Source organism: Bos grunniens, chromosome 12 (assembly GCF_055505025.1).
Source record: "Bos grunniens cultivar Pamir isolate PY7600 chromosome 12, Bosgru_T2T1.0, whole genome shotgun sequence".
NCBI lineage: Eukaryota > Metazoa > Chordata > Mammalia > Artiodactyla > Bovidae > Bos > Bos grunniens.
Genome location: NC_141176.1, coordinates 73576255 through 73597593, shown reverse-complemented (window position 1 = coordinate 73597593; position 21339 = coordinate 73576255). Strand labels below are relative to the sequence as shown.

At 41.8% G+C, this 21339-nt stretch overlaps 1 protein-coding gene across 1 annotated transcript in view; it reads right to left on the bottom strand.

Annotated features, from left to right (window-relative positions):
• Positions 1-21339, bottom strand: part of LOC147361900 (ATP-binding cassette sub-family C member 4-like) — a 171412-nt gene that overhangs the window by 86191 nt on the left and 63882 nt on the right. Inside the window, exons 14-19 of the mRNA XM_086330241.1 lie at positions 16499-16595; positions 12392-12589; positions 10683-10823; positions 9887-9924; positions 9069-9160; positions 1988-2134 (exon numbers count right to left, since the gene is read on the bottom strand). Coding sequence (XP_086186367.1) covers positions 1988-2134; positions 9069-9160; positions 9887-9924; positions 10683-10823; positions 12392-12589; positions 16499-16595 — 713 coding nt within the window. The remainder of the gene's footprint in view (positions 1-1987; positions 2135-9068; positions 9161-9886; positions 9925-10682; positions 10824-12391; positions 12590-16498; positions 16596-21339) is intronic.

Below are 21339 nucleotides of genomic sequence, written 5' to 3'. Positions count from 1 at the left end.
TCCATTTCCTTCTCCAGGGGATCTTCTGGACCTAGGGATTGAATCCAGGTCTCCTGCATTGCAGGGAGACGCTTTAACCTCTGAGCCACCAGAGAAGCCCTTGAAGGAATGTTCTGATAACAGGTACAGGAGGGAGAGAAAAGACAAAGACACACACTGTATATGCCTGCTGCTCCAGGATTAGTGACTTGAAGATTTAAACTTGGTTCAAAATTCTTGAATAATAAATAAATCAGTATCTGGAGAAGCCTACTGGCCATCAAGAGCCTGGTTAACTGTGGTCACAAGCATTCAGAGGCTGTGATAAGAGAAATTCAGTCCCATGTGATGCTGCCAAATGTACAACTGTAGTTTTCACACTAACCGGCAAAGCAGAGCAACTTCACAGCCATAATAGCATGGCTATCACTTCCTCACTCCAGCTTCATAATAAGATGAGATTGTGTGGCCCTCTACACTTTACCATCCTGTGTTCCACACAGTGCCTGGACCAAACAACATGTGCTGAAAAAAATCTGCACAAGATGCTGCCCTGAATAATATTATTTAATCCTCACAACAGTCTTATGAAACAGGTAGGGCAGCAGGTATTCCCATTTCACAGGAGAGGAAGTTCCCAAACACTGTGTCATCATCCTCACTAAGGTTCATTGGGTACTGACCCTGTGGTAAGTGCTGTGAATGTATTAACCCCCTTAACGTGCACAATTTCAAATTATTTGTGAGTGTGTTAATAGTATTTTCATTTTATAGGTAAGAAAATGAGACACAGAGAAATTAAATAACTAGCACATAAATATTAACATAACTATAAGTGGCTATTACTGTTAGTAACTATCTCCAGGACTGAATCCAGGAAGTTGGCTCCGGAGTCCATACTTTTTTTTTTTTTTTTTTTAATTTTTTGGCTGTGCTGTGCAGCATGTGAGATCTTAGTTCCCTGACCAGGGTTTGAACCTGGGCCCCCTACACTGGAAGCACAGAGTCTTAACCACTGGACCAGCAGGGAAGTCCCCAGAGTCCACATTTATAACCATGACAACATCCTGTCTGGAGATTTGCCTATAGTAGCATCTACCTTCTTTGGCCTTGATCACACAGCTAGTTGATGGCCAGGCCAAGGCTACTCCAGTCACATCCTGGCCTCAAAAGGCCCTGTCAATCATCACCTGCATAACAAAGCCTCCCTGGGCCTCAGCACAAGTCTAACCACCCGAACAGAGCGGGCATGTGCACTGATGAACTAGCTCTTCATAGGAACCCAGGTCAAGAGGCTACCTTCAGAAGCAAGACAGGTCGAAGGCCTCAAGGAGGAGGAAGCAACCACTAGGAAACCTTCAGGGACACTCTTATTTTATACTGAAGATCCACCTGCTACCTACCACAAGATTCTTAAATGTAACCAAAAGTCTATTATAAAACTAGAAAGCCGATCTTATTGAAGAGGATGTTTACATTTCACTGATCTTATATTTTAATTAATTTTCCATTACCATTTATTTAAACCTCAAAATATGAGCACATGCCAGAGCTCCATGGTACCAGAAATGGATGGGCAGTGAAAGAAAGAAACACACAGCCTGTCTTCTGTAGAGATGTTCCCAGAAGAAAGTCCTTCCTACTTAGCTTAACACTATGTAACACAGCCAGCATTTCAGCAAAACTAGTCAAAAACACTTCAACATATTTACACCATATGTTGGGTGTTTTATATGCCACATGACAAATGGATTCTTAAATCATCCTGCAAAGTAAACATTCATTAATCTTTACAGACATGTACAAATTGGAATAAAAGCTTATATGCTCCTATATTCAGATTTTCTCTGGTAGGAAAACGTATCAGTCAAGACTTTTGTAGAAAATGAATAAGCATGCACAGTAATTTTCTTCCAAGCATCTCTTCCATTTTCAAATATGAAAATGTACTCAGGCACTAAATGTGTTATATAGACATTATCACTGAGGAACTTGGTGTCTGACTTACCTATTGGATTTCTACTGAAGAACAATACCCGGGCTCTCAAAAGAGTCTCCAACATTTTGTTGTGCAAAGTTTGTGAAGAATTAACAAGGATGTAGAATATCAACAGAGACCTTGTAATGCCAAAAAGGACAGTAGATACAGTTAACCCTGAAATAAAGAAATAACACTTAGCACAAGATCTCTGCCTTATCCTTAATGATGCTAAAGGATTGCAGGCAGTTTACAAAGATCAATTCAGTTCAGTTTAGTCACTCAGTCATGTCCAACTCTTTGCGAACCCATGGACTGCAGCACTCCAGGCTTCTCTGTCCATCACCAATTCCCAAGCCTTGCTCAAACTCATGTCCATCAAGTCAGTGATGCCATCCAACCGTCTCATCCTCTGTTATCCCCTTCTCCTTCTGCCTTCAATCTTTCCCAGCATCAGGGTCTTTTCAAATGAGTCAGTTCTTTACATCAGGTGGCCAAAGTATTAGAGCTTCAGCTTCAGCATCAGCCGTTCCAATGAATATTCAGGATTGATTTCCTTCAGGACGGACTGGTTGGATCTCCTAGGTGTACAAGGGACTCTCAAGAGTCCTCTCCAACACCACAGTTCAAAAGCATCAGTTCTTTGGCACTCAGCTTTCTTTAGAGTCCAACTCTCACATCCATACATGACTACTGGAAAAACTATAGCTTTGACTAGATGGACCTTTGTTGGCAAAGTAATGTCTCTGTTTTTTAGTATGCTGTCTAGGTTGGTCATAACTTTTCCTCCAAGGAGCAAGCATCTTTTACGTTCATGGCTGCAGTCACCATCTGCAGTGATTTTGGAGCCCCCAAAAATAAAGTCTGCCACTGTTTTCATTGCTTGCCCATCTATTTGCCATGAAGTGATGGGACAAGATGCCATGACCTTAGTTTTCTGAATGCTGAGTTTTAAACCAACATTTTCACTTTCCTCTTTCACTTTCATCAAGAGGCTCTTTAGTTCTTCTTTGCTTTCTGTCATAAGGGTGGTGCCATCTGCTGTCTGAGGGCACTGATATTTCTCCTGGTAATCTTGATTCCAGCTTGTGCTTCATCCAGCCCAGAATTTCTGATGATATACAGCATTTCTCATAATGTATATAAGTTAAATAAGCAGGGTGACAGTACACAGTCTTGATGTACTCCTATTGACGTATTGTGTGTTTTATTCTATATATAAAATTTATATAGAAACTTACATATATAGGATAAATAAATTTTATATATGTAAATATATAAAGTAAATTCTGTAAGAGTTTAATGCTTTGACACAAATACATTTATAGTTCAGTTCAGTCTCTCAGTCGTGTCTGATTCTTTGTGACCCCATGAATCGCAGCACACCAGGCTTCCCTGTCCATCACCAACTCCCAGAGTTTACTCAGACTCACGTCCATCAAGTCAACGATGCCATCCAGCCATCTCATCCTCTGTTGCCCCCTTCTCCTCCTGCCCCCAATCCCTCCCAGCATTAGAGTATTTTCCAATGTGTCAACTATTTGCATGAGGTGGCCAAAGTACTGGAGTTTCAGCTTCACCATCAGTCCTTCCAAAGAAATCCCAGGGCTGATCTCCTTCAGAATGGACTGGTTGGATCTTGCAGTCCAAGGGACTCTCAAGAGTCTTCTCCAACACCACAGTTCAAAAGCTTCAATTCTTCAGCGCTCAGCTTTCTTCACAGTCCAAATCTCACATCCAAACATGACCATAGGAAAAACCATAGCCTTGACTAGATGGACCTTTGCTGGCAAAGTAATGTCTCTGATTTTCAATATGCTATCTAGGTTGGTCATAACTTTTATTCCAAGGAGTAAGTGTCTTTTAATTTCATGGCTGCAATCACCATCTGCAGTGATTTTGGAGCCCCCAAAAATAAAGTCTGACACTGTTTCCACTGTTTCCCCATCTATTTCCCATGAAGTGATGGGACCGGATGCCATGATCTTCATTTTCTGAATGTTGAGCTTTAAGCCAACTTTTTCACTCTGCACTTTCACTTTCATCAAGAGGCTTTTTAGTTCCTCTTCACTTTCTTCCATAAGGGTGGTGTCATCTGCATATCTGAGGTTATTGATTTTTCTCCCGGCAATCTTGATTCCAGCTTGTGCTTCTTCCAGCCCAGCATTTCTCATGATGTACTCTGCATATAAGTTAAATAAGCAGGGTGACAATATACAGCCTTGATGTACTCCTTTTCCTATTTGGAACCAGTGTGTTGTTCCATGTCCAGTTCTAACTGTTGCTTCCTGACCTGCATATAGGTTTCTCAAGAGACAGGTCAGGTGGTCTGGTATTCCCATCTCTGTAAGAATTTTCCACAGTTTATTGTGATCCACACAGTCAAAGGCTTTGGCATAGTCAATAAAACAGAAATAGATGTTTTTCTGGAACTCTCTTGCTTTTTCCTTGATCCAGTGGATGTTGGCAATTTGATCTCTGGTTCCTCTGCCTTTTCTGAAACCAGTCTGAACATTAGGAAGTTCACGGTTCACATATTGCTGAAGCCTGGCTTGGAGAATTTTGAGCATTACTTTACTAGCATGTGAGATGAGTGCAATTATGTGGTAGTTTGAGCATTCTTTGGCATTGCCTTTCTTTGGGATTGGAATAAAAACTGACCTTTTCCAGTCCTATAAAGAAGAATATAAAAATCAATGTTTTCCTCTCAGTAAATAGCAACATGAGGGGAGGGGATCATGTGTAAACTACAGTTTCATTTTAGGCTTTCCTAATTCAATTACAAATTCTAAAAAATTTTCACAAGATTGATAATTATAAAAAGCAGTTGATCTTCCTTTTTCCACATTTCAAATTTCACTATTTACTTCATGTCCTGTAATCTAAAACTGAGGCATGCTCTGGTACCAGCAGGTGAATTAAGAGGGAATAGGGTAAATGATTTACCATTTCCTTATAATTTACAAGGAAATTTACTTCCATGTAAACTAGCTTCTTAAGAACCTACTGTATAGCACAGGGAACTCTAGTCAATGTTATGTGGTGACCTAAATGGGAAGGAAATCTAGCAAAGAGAGATGATACATTTATAATTGGTTCACTTTGCTGTACAACATAACATTGGAGAGCAACTATAGTGTAATAAAATTTAAAATATTAAATATAAAGTAGCTACTTCTATGCCCAAGTAGCTTTAAAGAGTATGAAAAGACCATGTTAAGTTGCAAGTGGACAATCTCTTTAAATAATTGAATTGCAAGAAACTACAAATTATATTATGATGTGAGATAATTAATCTAAACAAGCAATTAATCCCTAAGTGTTTTGTAGACGCTCAAAGCATTTGCAAATAAAGACAATCATTTAAATTTGTTTATCAATGACATAAATGAACACTTCTATGCATATAAAAATTAAAACAGCCCTCCAAACATCTCATCAATTCACAGTGCTAAATAGAGTTGGGATAACTTCTGTAATAAATACTCCATCAAGCATTTTTTATTTTTCATTCAGCTGACCAGTGTTATTTAAATTCTGAAAGCTGCTCAAATTCCTGAATTCTATCAGTAGGGATTTGCCTTAGCCCACCGCCCCATATGAAGGTATAACAGAATCCCTTCTTCTTCCTTAAGCCCTCCTTATCCACCAATTCAGAACGTAAATAGCTGGTGGATTCAAGTTTCTTAGCAAGTGATCAACTAAATAAATACCAAATTTCAAAGAGTGGAATTTTACACTAATTCACTCTTTTGTAGAAAACTTGTACAGGCACTTCCTATGAGGATATTTGAGTTTAAAAAAATATTATTGGGTTATAGTTGCTTTATAATGTTGTGTTAGCTTCTGTTGTACAAGGAAGTGAATCAGCTCTATATTTACATATAACTCCTCCCTTTTGGACCTCCGTCCCCTGCACCCCTGTCCTGTAGGTCATCAGAGAGCACAGAGCTGAGCTCCCTGTGCTATACAGCAGCTTTCAACTAGCTATCTGTTTTATGCATGGTAGTGTATATATGTCAATCCTAATCTCCAAATTCATCTTCCTCACCTCCACACCCCTCGCTGTGTTCACACGTCTATTCTCTACATCTACAACTCTATTCAGTTCAGTTCAGTTCAGTGGCTCAGTTGTGTCTGACTCTTTGCAACCCCATGAATCGCAACACGCCAGGCCTCCCTATCCATCACCATCTCCCGGAGTTCACTGAGACTCACGTCCATCGAGTCAGTGATGCCATCCAGCTATCTCATCCTCTGTCGTCCCCTTCTCCTCCTGCCCCCAATCCCTCCCAGCATCAGAGTCTTTTCCAATGAGTCAACTCTTCTCATGAGGTGGCCAAAGTACTGGAGTTTCAGCTTTAGCATCATTCCTTCCAAAGAAATCCCAGGGCTGATCTCCTTCAGAATGGACTGGTTGGATCTCCTTGCAGTCCAAGGGACTCTCAAGAGTCTTCTCCAACACCACAGTTCAAAAGCATCAGTTCTCCGGCTCTCAGCTTTCTTCACCGTCCAACTCTCACATCCATACATGACCATAGGAAAAACCACAGCTTGACTAGACGAACCTTTGTTGGCAAAGTAATGTCTGTGCTTTTGAATATGCTATCTAGGTTGGTCATAACTTTCCTTCCAAGGAGTAAACGTCTTTTAATTTAATGGCTGCAGTAACCATTTGCAGTGATTTTGGAGCCCAGAAAAACAAAGTCTGACACTTTTTCCCCATCTATTTCCCATGAAGTGATGGGACCGGATGCCATGATCTTCGTTTTTTGAATGTTGAGCTTTAAGCCAACTTTTTCACTCTCGTCTTTCACTTTCATTAAGAGGCTTTTTAGTTCCGCCTCATTTTCTGCCATAAGGGTGGTGTCATCTGCATATCTGAGTTTATTGATATTTCTCCCGGCAATCTTGATTCCAGCTTTTGTTTCTTCCAGTCCAGCGTTTCAACTCTATTCCTGCCTTTCAAATAGGTTTATCTATACTATTTTTCTAGATTCCATATATATGCATTAATATAACCTTTTTTTGTTTGTTTTACTCTTTCTGACTTACTTTACTCTGTATGATAGACTCTAGGTCCATCCATGTCTCTACAAATGACCAAATTTTGTTCATTTCTATGAATGAGTAATAATCCAGTGTACATATGTACCATAAATGAGATGAAAAGATAACTCCGAGAATGGGAGAAAATAACTTCAAATTAAGCAACTGACCTTGGAAGAGCAATCTAGAGAGCGTATTAAAAGCCAAAGACATTACTTTGCCAATAAAGGTCCATCTAGTCAAAGCCATGCTTTTTCCAGTAGTCATGTATCGATATGAGAGTTGGAGTATAAAAAAAAGCTGATCGCTGAAGAATTGATGCTTTTGAATTATGGTGTTGGAGAAGACTCTTGAGAGTCCCTTGGACTGCAAGGAGATCCAACCAGTCCATCCTAAAGGAAATAAGTCCTGAATATTCATAGGAAGGGCTGATGCTGAAGCTGAAACTCCAATACTTTGGCCACCTGATGCAAAGAAGTGACTCATTTGAAAAGACCCTGATGCTGGGAAAGATTGAAGGTGGAGGGAGAAGGAGATGACAGAAGATGTGATAGTTGGATGGCATCACCAAGTCAATGGACATGAGTTTGAGTAAGCTCTGGGAGTTCATGATGGACCTCCCTGGTAGCTCAGGCGGTAAAGCGGTAAAGCCTACAGTGTAGGAGATCTGTGTTCAATTCCTGGGTTGGGAAGATCTCCTGGAGAAGGAAATGGCAACCCACTCCAGTATTCTTGCCTGGAAAATCCCGTGGATGGAAAAGCCTGGTAGGCTATAGTCCATGGGGTTGCAAAGAGTTGGACACAACTGAGTAACTTCACTTTCACTTCTTCTGGGAGTTTGTGATGGACAGGGAAGCCTGGCGTGCTGTAGTTCATGGGGTCGCAAAGAGTCAGACACAACTGAGCAACTGAACTGAACTGAAGCACAAATAGTTCATGCAGCCCAATATTAAAACACACACACACACACACACACACACATACAACCCAATCAAAAAATGGACAGGAAATCTAAACAGACATTTTTCCAAAGAAGACATACAGTTGGCCAAGTGCACATGAAAATACATTCAACATCACTATTAGAGAAATACAGACCAAAAGTACAATAAGGTATCACCTCACACCAGTCAGAATGACCATCATCAAAAAAATACACAAACAATAAATACTAGAGAGGGTGTGGAGAAAAGGGAATGCTTTTGGACTGTTGGCAGGAACATAAATTGATACAACTGCTATGGACAACAGTATGGAGGTTCTTCAAAAAACTAAAAACAGAAATACTGTATGACTCAGCAGTCCCACTACTGGGCAAATACCCTGAGAAAAGCATAATTCAAAAAGATGGATGCACCCCAATGTTCACAGCAGCACTATTTACAAAATTCAGGACGTGGAAGCAACCTAAATGTCCATCAACAGGTGAATGGATAAAGAAGGTATTTAAAATTTTAGCTGAAGATATCCTTTAAATATCATGTAATGCTATATATATTCTAAACCCTCTTGTGAATATAATCATGTTAATATTAGTCTGGCAAGCCATATGTTAAACTAATCATTTTGGGAGGAGATAACACCGATCTCAAAGTAAGAAAGAGAAGGAATCCTAATCCGAGGCACTGGATTTCCCCTGCTTAGCTTCTCAAGCAATTAGTGAATCTCAAGAGATGAGCAGCGTGGTGAAGGATCAAGGTGAACCACAGGGTGGGGATCCATTTCTAATCCCCTTGCCCATCCATATAATGATATAAGATTTAGCAAAAGCAACCTATGAGAATATAAATAACAATATATTTCCAGTGACTGATTTCTGAATGTGCAATTCTGGTATAACTACCAAAATCCAGTACACAGCAAATTAAGAGTCTTCATTCAATCTCTTTTCTTCTAGTAGATCTTTAAAATAATTATTCTAATTAACTCACAGAGTAAATGCAACTCAGACACTTAAACTGTTAAGACATTACTCAATTACTCTAGAAGTCCTTGTTGCTCACATGGACTCATTGTAAGTACCTTAAACTCTGGTTTAAAAGAGCAGATGACTCAACTTTACCTGAATAAACTCCTAAGAACCAGTTCAGAACAAGCATCACATTGACATCTTTTACTAAAGCCCCAGCATACAGGTCACTTTGTACATTCGCCCTGTGGAACAAGGAAGAAAAAATATTATACTATACATATACATAGAATTAACACAAATATCAAAAAAGTTACCTCAATTCGAGAAATGTATTTGTGCTGGAAATTGTTTCCCAACTCACAAGACCCTGTGGTGTCTCTCTGTTAAATATTTGAATCATGACTTTCAGTTCTCAAAATTGTCTATGAAGATAGACTTAGAAAATGAACTTATGGTTGCTAAGTTCATTTTAGCTTCCCCTCTAACTATGGGGAAGTATAGTTAGAGAGTTTGGGATGGTCATGCACAAACTGCTATATTTAAAATAGATAACCAACGAGGACTTATTGTACAGCACGTGGAACTCTGCTCAGTGTTATGAGGCAGCCTGGATGGGAGGGGTTTGGGGGGAGAATGGATACATATAGATGTATGGTTGAATCTCTTGCTGTTCATCTGAACATTGTTAATATCACAACAGTGTTAATCAGCTATATCTCAATACAAAATTAAAAGTTCTAACAAAAGAAAAAAAGTTGTCTGTGAAGAAGCTGCTTAAAGAAGGGACATGAGGAGAGACAACCAGGGAATCATATTCCACCCACAAGAAGTTTAATTTTAATTCAGGCAAACTACATGAGGGTCAGAAGAGGAGGCTGAACAAGCCTCACCTCTCCCCCTGACTCTGTGGGAAAGTGAAGCTTTGTGTAGACTTCAGAGCACTTTGGGTCAGACCAGGAATCACTCACCAGTCTGTAAGCCACCAGTCCTGCAGGACATAGGAAACCTGGAGCAGGAAACAACAGTCACTCACACACTGACATCACTGAGCCCTCATACCCTACTCACTAGGATGAGGGGCAGAAAGGCTCCAGAACAAAGGACCATGGAGAAGGTTCTTCTGGCTCCAATCTGCACCAAACCCCACACCCCAGATGACCACAGGTGAGGGCATGTTTCATTTTTAAATCTTTAAAACATATCCTCTTTTCTCTAGAAAACTTTGTTCCCACATATAATGTATTTCAATGCAAATCCAAATGAACCTCAAAATGCAATAATAGCAGTACAAATGTTGGGATTTTTCAAAGGAAAAATCTTGACAGGTACTATGATGGTCAGTTTTCTGTGTCAGCTTGGCCAGGACAGTCTCCAGTGATTCAACCAACACTCATCTAGATGTTGCTGTGAAGGTATTTTGTGGATGCGGTTCATATCCATCATCAGAACTTAAGTAGAGGAGATCACCCTTAACACTGTGGTGGCCTCATCAAGTCAGACAAAGGCCTGAGAGCAAAACCTGAGGCTTCCTGGAGGAGGAAGAAATTCTGCCTCAAGATATCAGGGTCAGCTCCTGCCTGAGGTTCCAGCCTGCAGGCCTGCCTTTCTGATTTCACATTCAACCAGCTAGATCCCAAAACATCATAAGTCAATTCTTTGAGATAAACCTCTTAACACACATTTAAAAATAATTATAAAATATAATATAAATAGTATGTAAACATCAAACTAAGAGCACAAGCCAAAATAAATGCCCGTACATACCTGAGCTGCAAAGCTTACTAGAATAAGGAAGATGATGACAGGCCAATCAGCACCGGCTGTGAAATAATTCTTATAGGTCTTAAAACCAACTTTTCCTTCCAAATGGCCCTCTAGAGGTAGTGTAACCTGTATATTCTCAGTCTAGAAGGGAAAAATGACAGTGAGAGATGAAATTTTGAAAGAGATGAAATTTTAAACAATGAACCCCAAATTGCAAGAGTTCAACAATGCCCTCCACTGCAAAGCTGTGGGGAAACAGATACATTTCATACACTGGTAGAAGTGCAACACAATCCATCTCCTACAGAGAAGGAAGTGGGAATATCTGGCCAGACCACATATGCATTTACGCCTGGACCCAGCCATTCCACTCCTAGGAATTTATAAGAAATAAGGAAACATCATTTGCATGAGATCATTCCCTGTTGAGTGACTTTGCTTAAAGTAGATCATGCCTCTTAGCACATGCATGAAAGTGAAGTCACTCAGTCGTGTCTGACTCTGCGACCCCATAGACTGTAGCCTACCAGGCGCTTCTGTCCATGGGATTTTCCAGGCAATAGTACTGGAGTGGATTGCCATTTCCTTCTCCAGGGGATCTTCCTGACCCAGGGATTGAACCCAGGTCTCCTGCATTGTAAACAGATGCTTTACCGTCTGAGCCACCAGGGAAGTCCATAATAGCACATGCATAACAAAATCAATTAATTTATAAATGCAGAAGCTTCCTCTAAAATAATACACAAAATGATATGGAGCTGATGTATCCTGCTATATGACTTGTGTCACTCAATAATAAAAATATAAAACATACTTGGGTCTCAAAATATTGGCCAAACACAGTAAACTGAGTTGACAGAGAGAGTTGGAGTAATATGAGTTTAGACAGCACATGACAAGCATAAGATCTGGATCTATTTGGTTCCTAAGTTTCAGAGAGTGATTCCTGAGTGTGGAATGTGAGGGACCAATCCGAACACTTATCAGAATCATCCAGGCTCTTGGGTTTGAATATAGAAGAATATCTGTGTATGTTTTTAAGGGAGATCTAGTGCATTTCTGACTGGTGGACTTAAAATGCATTATAGAGTCACTGGAGCCCTGGATATCCTTGGTTCTATGCTGGCCACTGGGATTCAAGATCAATAAGATGTGGTCAGTCTTGACTGGTAAGAAAGGAGGATGGGAACTAACTCCAAAGTGTCTACCATGTATCAGGTCCTTTGAACACACTACCTCTGATTTATGCCAAACCTTCTGACAATGAGGCAAAATAATATTATCAGTCACCTGCAGTGCCAGAATATTCCAACATATAGGGAAAGTAGCCGATTTAATGTAGTCACAGCAGGTCAGTCTAAGGGGGTCTTAACATTAAGCCTCTTGATGCATAAGGGAAGCCAGGGACCTTCAGAGCAAGTAGTACGTAACTAAGGTAAACTGAAGAGTTCTCAATCAGAGTGAGCCACATATACCCAGAAATTCACAGCAGTGCACCCACTACTGATCTCCATAAGATCCTCCATCCTACACTCAAAAGAGAACTCCAAGCAGGCTTTCTTCCTTCATATCAATTCCATGGAACAAGACTTTTGAAACCTTAGGGTCTACTTGGGGACAAATGAAGAATCATGAGCAGAGCAGACTGAAGGTCCACAAGGCCACCAAGAGCACACAGACCCGGGCACACTGCAGGATGAGAAACTCACATCTTGGTCTTCTGGAGCCACATCTTTCACCGAGGGTCTGGGAGACTGGAGAGACTGACCCAAAGACTCGGAGATCAGAGTGGGAGTTGCTGGAATTGGAGATGGTTCAGACTGCTCATTCCCCTTCTCAAAAAGGGAAAAAATATCTACCCCAGATTTCAGGAACTCAGAATAAGTCCCCCTTTTCACTGTTTTGCCCTGAAATTAAAAAAAAAAATATTGAGGGGATTTAATTTATATTTGAAAATATTAAACCTGAGGAAACCAGAATTGAAAGAGACACGTGTACCCCAATGTTCATCGCAGCACTGTTATAATAGCCAGGACATGGAAGCAACCTAGATGTCCATCAACAGATGAATGGATAAGAAAGCTGTGGTACATATACACAATGGAGTATTACTCAGCCATTAACAAGAATACATTTGAATCAGTTCTAATGAGGTGGATGAAACTGGAGCCTATTATACAGAGTGAAGTAAGCCAGAAAGAAAAACACCAATACATATACTAACACATATATATATGGAATTTAGAAAGATGGTAACAATAACCCTGTATACGAGACAGCAAAAGAGACACTGATGTATAGAACAGTCTTTTGGACTCTGTGGGAGAGGGAGAGGGAGAGGGTGGGATGATTTGGGAGAATGGCATTGAAATACGTATAATATCATATATGGAATGAGTTGCCAGTCCAGGTTCGATGCACGATACTGGATGCTTGGGGCTGGTGCACTGAGACGACCCAGAGGGATGGTGTGGGGAGGGAGGAGGGTCCAGGATGGGGAACACATGTATACCTGTGGCAGATTCATTTTGATATTTGGCAAAACCAATACAATATTGTAAAGTTTAAAAAAATAAAATTAAATTAAAAAAAAAAAACTTAAATACTAATAAAAAAGTTATCTGGTCTTAAATTATGATTTTTGGGAAGAAAAAAAAAAAGATCCCTGGGTCTAGAATACTTGCTGAGAAATCTAATTCAGTCAACTCGACACAGAACTGAGCATTGTGTTCTCTGCCAAACCCTGTGTTAGGTGCTGGATGATGTGAAAGAAATGTGGTCTCATCTGTTAAAAATGGAGGCCCTTTGACATAAGTACCCTGGGCACCTAGGGAAGCAAGAAGCACAGAAGTTGGTGAGAAGATTGGCACAGTCTTTTTAGACAACATAGGAATTGAGAGAAGCCTCATGTGACAAGCAGAATTTTAAAAAACAGTCAACTGGGAAGAATATTCCAGAAGAAAGTTAAACTTGACCCATAAGCACATATACATAGGTAAGGGTCACTCAGCAGATCTTCGCTGACTGCTGTCACAGTATCATGTGTCCCATGGGATAAGACATGTAGGAACCAGTCCTGGACAGGGAATCCACGAAATGCATCTTCATGATCTGTCCAACTGCCCCACACACCTCAGGAAGTTCTCAACTGAAAATTCAGTATTCCACTTGTTCAAGTAATTAAACAAGGAGGCTCTGAGTCTCTAAAGCCTTGGCAGCCTGTGCCCACAAACCAAAATCTAAGCCAGAATCAAGGCACTCAGATCCAAGAAAATACTTATGAACAATCAACCACATGTAACCAACCAGGCTTCCCCAAGTCAGGCAACTGCTTAAGCTACAGCCAATCTAATCATGCTCTTTGAAAATGTGTGACACATCCTTGCGCAGGTTCCCTCCCTTCCAAAATCATATAAAATAATGTGCAGATGTTTTCATTATCTTCTGACCTTATGAATAAGACTCAGCTGATTCACTCAGTGGCAAATAAAACACTAGGAAAAAAATCCCAGGATGCTAACCTCATCAAATGAGAGCAGCTCTGGCTGAGGCAGGTCATGTGAAAGAAGGTGGCCCAGGACCCTCGCTGGGACTCCTCTCATCCTATTCCCTGAGGTGAGCCACTGGGAGAAACCCAGTGAAGCCTTTGGGTACCATCTGATACTGCAGAACTAGCCAGTTATGCAGGATATAGTATGTCTTATTCCACTTGGGAGGTGAAATTCTCATGTCTTTTTACTGAAATCACCACTCACCACTTCATATCTGTAATATGCACAATGAAATGACTAGTGGTACAAAGACAGAAATTTCACCCAGCAGCCAAGCGCTGACAATTCCAAGAGGACAAGGGGGCAGCCATACCCTCTTCTGCTGTGAGAGAGGGACGAGACAAACAGTGAGGATGGACCCCAACTCATCCAGGAGTGCTCACCAGTGGACAAATAGTTGTTTTGTTAGTACTAAATTGGGGGTAGTGTCTTCAAAGGAGGCCATAACGGGGCCCCAAAACATCTAGGGACTGGTTACATAGATTATTCTTTGCTCATAACACTGTAAACACTGGGTTTGCACTCTAGAATCACCCCCTCTGAACATGAAATCAACTGCTCTCAACCTTGAAAACCTTAGCCCTGCCTAGAAGAATGAAGAAGAGTTGACACATGGAACTGCTTCCAGAGAGAGAGAGGTTCTGCGTTTTAATAATCTTTCTTAGAGCAGAATTTCATTTCATAAGTCAGGGATCTGACCAAGAGCCTGCATAACAGGCAGGGGTTAATGGCAGAGGTGCTGAGGCCCAGAGGCAAATGAGCCAAGGAGTGAAGCATCAAACTACCACCAAATCTGCAAACTTCTCACTACTCTCCACCCCACCCCCAGTCATGCTAGGACCTGTGGACTGGATGGTGGCTTCTCCTCAAAAAGACAACTTCCAACATGACACCTGTGAACACAAACTTATTTGGAAAAAGGGTCTTTGCAGATGTAATAAAGTTAAGATGAGGTCACACTGGAGCAGGGTGACCCTACATCCACTTGATGTAAGGGTCTGATGTCCCTATGAGAAGAGACTCAGACATGAGGACAATGGCCATATGACATTAGAAGCAGAAACCACAGCACTGCAGCTGGAAGCCAAGAAACACAAGGAAGGCTGGTGAACACCAGAGGCAAGAAGGAAGAATTGTCCCCTGGAGCTTTCAGGGAGAGCACAGCCCTGCCAGCACCTGGATTTGGGATCCGTAGTCTGCAGAACAGGGATACAATAAATTTCTGTTGTTTAAAGTCACCCAGCTTTGTGACGGTAGCTCTAGAAACTGATACTCTAGCCTGAGCCCACACTTCTGGTCTCCTCAACTTTACTAAGCCTTGTAACTGCTTCTTTTGTCACCCCTCCAGTGCCCAGCAGGACTTTCTTAACTCCCACATCAGACCACATATCTCCTCTGCTCTGGACCATCCAAGGCTTCCATCCCACTTCTGGTCCCCTGCCCACTGCTTGGAGACAAGCTCCCTCCCGTCCCCCTGCTCACTCTCCTCAGACACGCTGGTCTTCCTGCTGTTCCTCCAACCTGCCAGGTCAGCTCCTTCCTGAGGACTCCCTGCCTTAGACCCCCTCCCCCAGGTGACTGTGTGGCCCCCACCTTCATGTCACTCAGACCTTGTGAGGCACCAGCTCCTCAGGGAGGCAGCCAGGATGTCACCTTCTCTGTCACATCCTCCCCATAAGAACAGGAGCTCCATGAAGGCAGGTGCTTGTCCTCCTGCTGCATAGGCTCCCACACATATCAGGCACATAGAGACCTGGGCAGTGAGACCAGCGACTGGTTACGCCAGCAGAGTGGGCATCTCTGACCCAGGTGCTCGGCTACCCAGCCTCACTTTTGGTGCTAATAGAAGATGCTCTTTAGACAAACTGCACATGATAATCGCATGGGTACAGACAGGTCTTAGTATCTCTAATTTCTAAGTAATACACTTTGACTTAAGTCATGGAAGAGGAAAATAAAAAGTTCTAAATAAAATTGCATCATTATCCTTAACAGATTTCATTAGAACAGTGATGATTCAATAACCCTGTGTTTGCAATTTTATACACTTTAGGGTTTATGTGGCTTACAGGATAGTAGTGACATTTCTACAGGTCTTTGGATTCATGCCTCAAGGCATGAACACCAACTCTTAGAAAAAGGGGGCAAAAAACTGAGGGAGAAGAGGGCATTTATCATGAATCCAAGGACAGTGACCTCCAGAGAGGTGTGTCTTTGAACATACCTGAGTGCTAGCAATTCCCCAGACTTCTATAAATTACTTACATCTTTCAGTATCAGAATCTGACTTGCATACTTTAGGTACTGCAGCTGATGAGTCACTAAGATTGTGATCTTCTCCTTCAAGGCCTGACGAATACACCTATAAATGTAAAAGACACAGTAAGCAAAAGCTCATTAATGGGGGTGCTTCACACTGGAAACTTGTATTTTGAAAACAGTGAGACAAAGACAGTCAAAGATCTTTAAGTTAAATACCAAGTCAATAATAAAAATTAAATAAACATAAATCAATTAATCTTACTAGGTTCTTAAATTTATCAGTAGCAAGCTTGAACCTAGCTCTGCTTAAAAATTCTGAAAAAGAGTCCAGTGAAGGAGGCACCAAGAGCTAAGTATTTTTTTCCCCTAAAATTCAGCTTAACAATTATTTACATGTTCCATAAAGAAAAACAACCGAGTAATACTGAGATTCCAAAATTTGACTGAACTAAAAGACTATCTTAATGCTATGTGGGAATTGGAGGAGAGGAATCTATATAATATAAAAATGTGTACATTCTTAGATAGCTTTTTAGGTTATTATTTATAATTAATGATGTAAATATTAGCAACAAAATATAATAGATTCTTTAATAGCACCTTTGTCAGAGTGTTTTCTAGACTGCTGCTGGTGCTAAGTCACATCAGTCGTGTCCAACTCTGTGCGACCCCATAGACGGCAGCCCACCAGGCTCCCCCGTCCCTGGGATTCTCCAGGCAAGAACACTGGAGTGGGTTGCCATTTCCTTCTCCAGTGCATGAAAGTGGAAAGTGAAAGGGAAGTCGCTCAGTCATGTCCGACTCCCAGTGACCCCATGGACTGCAGCCTACCAGGCTCCTCCATCCATGAGATTTTCCAGGCAAGAGTACTGAAGTGGGGTGCCATTGCCTTCTCTGGTTTTCTAGACACTTCTTCCTAAATAATATTAAATAGAAAATGAACGCCAGCATGGCCTCCATCATTCTCTACAACATTCCTAGTCCCATCCAGGAAGAAAGTCTTCTTTCATTAGGACTGAAAACCTTTAAAATATGAAAATAAAAGAACAGAATCAAAGTGGCCCAAATCACAGTGGAAATAACCCAATGGCTCAAAGGACACATCAGTTCTCTGTAGTCAAGACACCCTTCACTATTCAACATTAAATTTTTTTCACAGTAAAAAAAAAAAAAATCAAAACAAAACAAACAAACAAACAAAGGGAAAAAAAAAAAAAACGCTCCTACACTCTAAATGCAGACCTCTAGGAACTCAGCCCCAGTCTCAACCACAGGGTCCACAACCCTTCAGGGAAGCGAGTGGCCAGGTCTGGGGTCCCACTGACCATGGGCAGGGCTCCAGGCATGAACTCTGGGAGCCCAAGACCCTCACAGAGCAAATCTCAGGAACCTGGGCCAAAGCTTAGCTGAGTGAGTCAGATGAAGAGTCTGGAGGCAGCAGACTGCAGCTCAGTCCCTGCAGCTCAGTCCCTCTCATGAAGCTGATGACGTCAAGTGACTAAACCTCAGCTTCTTCATCTCAAAACAAGGCCAGTGACAACCCATCCACACATTCAGAGAAACCAAACCACCAGTCCGCTCAGTAAATGTCAGCCCCCTTCCCTACTCCTCCCTAACCATGAGCAGTCCTGTGCTTTGGACTCAGGATAGAAAAGTCCCAAGGGGACACTCTGGACACTGGGTCTGTGATCAGAATCAAGATTCCGTGGTGTATACACAAACACAGTTGCTTCATTAAGTCCAAAAGGATTCATTTTTTACCTTTTGACATGTCAGTCCATGACATGTCCTCTGAAGGAAAAGCAAGGGGAGTTGCTGTCTTAGATGTGGAGACATGGAAGCCCTGAGACTCTCTGGGGAAACAACCTGGGAGAAGACAGCAGGTGCAGGGTTCCTGCGACAGAACATGCTGGGCTGAGGTGCCTTCCTGCATTCACAGCTTATAGGGGATGGTGGGACTCATAAATGGTCAAGTGTACCCACTGAGGGCTGTGGGAAGACAGAGGGCACGGGTGCCCCCTAGAGGAGTGGGAGGAAACAGCAGGGCTGGTCTTCCACTTTCTGTGTCCTGGCACACTGCTCCCTGGCTCTGAGACAGAGGGACCAGTATGTACAGATAGACAGGGGTGAGAAAGGACCCCCGCAAAGCCATCATGGCTGGATACTGAGTGGGTGTGGGAATGAACTGGAAAGGCTGATGGGGGCAGACAGGAAAGAAGCCTGTTCTTTGAGGACCTGGAGCTGCATCCTGAATGTGGGAGTGGGGCATAGTCTGAGAAGGGCTGGAGCAGGAGGGTGAGCCATGTAAGTAGAAGCATGGGAATCTGATCAGGACAGACCTGAAGAGCTGATGATGCAGGAGGCAGTGTTCTGGGATGTGGGGCTGAAACTCGTTGAGATCCATAGCATGATGCCCATGGCATGACGAGACTGCATCAGGTCACCTAAATCCTTTCGCCTTCTATAGGTGATAGAACCCACTTAGTGTTCACAGAGTATAAATGCAAATCTCACAAAGCTTAATAACCTTGGATATAGATTCATGACTGAAGGAATCTGTTAATGGCAAGTAGAAGTATGATTCATTAACTTATAACACAAAGTATTCCTCATTACTAAGATCCCACACAACTACTATCTCTCACAACATATTGTTCCATCCAGCTCTCTAACTTGAGAATACTCTCCAGTTGCTGCTGAGTGGTTTTCTAAATTGCTTTCATGCTCTTTGCTATAAGTCACCCTAGAGAAAGTGGTTTTGATTAGCAAACAACTATCTTAACCTTGCTTCTATCAAGTATATATCTGAAGTGGTACACCTAAAATATTTGAGAGGATTTTATAAATATCACCTGTGTTCGAAAAAGAACTCGGAAGAACTTCTGTGATCAGCACGCTGTACTTGGCACCAAAATGACTTGCTCTCCTCTCCCTGTGACACAGATGCAGTGACCAGCAGAATTTGTTCCTGCCCTGATGGAGAACTTGTGCAGATGCTCACAAGACAGGGTGACACACATTTGTGAGCTCAGGGCACGGCGCTGGGAACAAGGAGGCTGAGATACTCACGATGCCAGGAGGGTTGGGGTGGGGAATCGCTGTCACAGTACGAGCTCCTGTCACTGAACTTGTGACAAGATACAAGGTACTTCTCTAAGGGAAAATTCATCAAGCCATGAACAGGAGAAGGTGGGAAAGGGGGGTCAGATCAGAGAGCTGGAGACCATGCCATTTGTCAGCTATCCTACTCTCTAGTGTTCTCAAAGATTCAGTGTTATTATGCAGGTTTGTGTGTATGTGTGTTACAATATACCTAACATGAAATTTACCATTTTAATCATATAGCCATACAGTAGCATTAAGTGCATTCACATTGTTGTGCAGCCATCACCAGCATCCACCTCTATGACTCTTTTATCACCCCAACACTAGGCACATCTTACATCTGGGCAGTTTCTGCCAAAGTCTAACAATCCCTGCTTAGTGGATATGGAATCCCAGCTCCTTGTGTCCAGAGCTCAGAGCTCCTCACATACCTACTGACTGAAGTCCTTTTACTTTGCTATCCTGGGCCTGCTATATACACCAATCATGCCCCCCTCAAATTCATATGTCACCTTAGTTATTAGTACCTTAGAATTTGGTGACAGCGACCATAAAGAAGTAATCACTACCCTTAAATACACTGCACCTAGTCTGTTCTGACTAGTGTGCTTAGATGAAGAGGAGACTAAGACATAAGGACATGGACACAGGCATATAAATCAATGAAGTTAGAACACACCCTCCCACCATGCACAAAATAAACTAAAAATGGCTTAAAGACTTAATCATAAAATATGACACTATAAAACTCCTAAAAGAGATTAAAGGCAAAATATTCTCTGATATAAGTTATACCAATGTTTTCTTAGGTCAATCTTCTAAGGCAATAGAAATATATACAAATGGTGGCTGCCCTGGTGGCTCAGTGGTAAAGAATCCACCTGCCAGTGCAGGAGACACAGGATCTTTCCTGGTCCCAGAAGATCCCACACACGCAGAGTAACTAAACCCATGCACCACAACTACTGAGCCTGAGCTCTGGAGCCCAGGAGCTGCAACCACTGAGCTCACACATCCTAGAGCCTGTGCTCTGCAACAAGAGAAAAAGAAAGTAAAGAAAGTGAAGTCACTCAGTCATGTCTGACTCTTTTTGACCCCATGAAATGTAGCCTACCAGGCTTCTCCATCCATGGGAGTTTCTAGGCAAGAATACTGGAGTGGGTTGCCATTTCCTTCTCCAGGGGATCTTTCCATCCCAGGGATCGAAACTGGGTCTCCCGCGTTGAAGGCAGATGGTTTACCATCTGAGCCACCAGGGAAATCCAATGAGAAGTCCACACACCACAACTAGAGTAGCCCTTGCTCGTCACAACTAGAAAAAAATAATCACAGTAACAAAGACCCAGTATGGCCACAAATAATTATTCTTTCAATTAAAAAAAACAAACAAATGGGGCCTAATCAAATTTACAAGGTTTTGCACAGCAAAGGAAACCATAAACACAATGAACAAACAACCTACAGCTGGGAGAAAATATTTGCAAATGATGTGACCAACAAAGGCTTAATTTATAAAATATACTAACAGCTCATACAACTCAACAAGAAATTCTAATTTTAAAAAATGGGCAGAAGAACTAAATAGACATTTTTCCAAAGGACAAATAGAGATGGCCAATAGGCACATGAAAAGGAGCTCACCACTGTGAATTATCAAAGAAATGCAAATCAAAACTACAATCACCTCACACTAGTCAGAATCAGTTCAGTTCAGTCTCTCAGTCATGTCTGACTTTTTA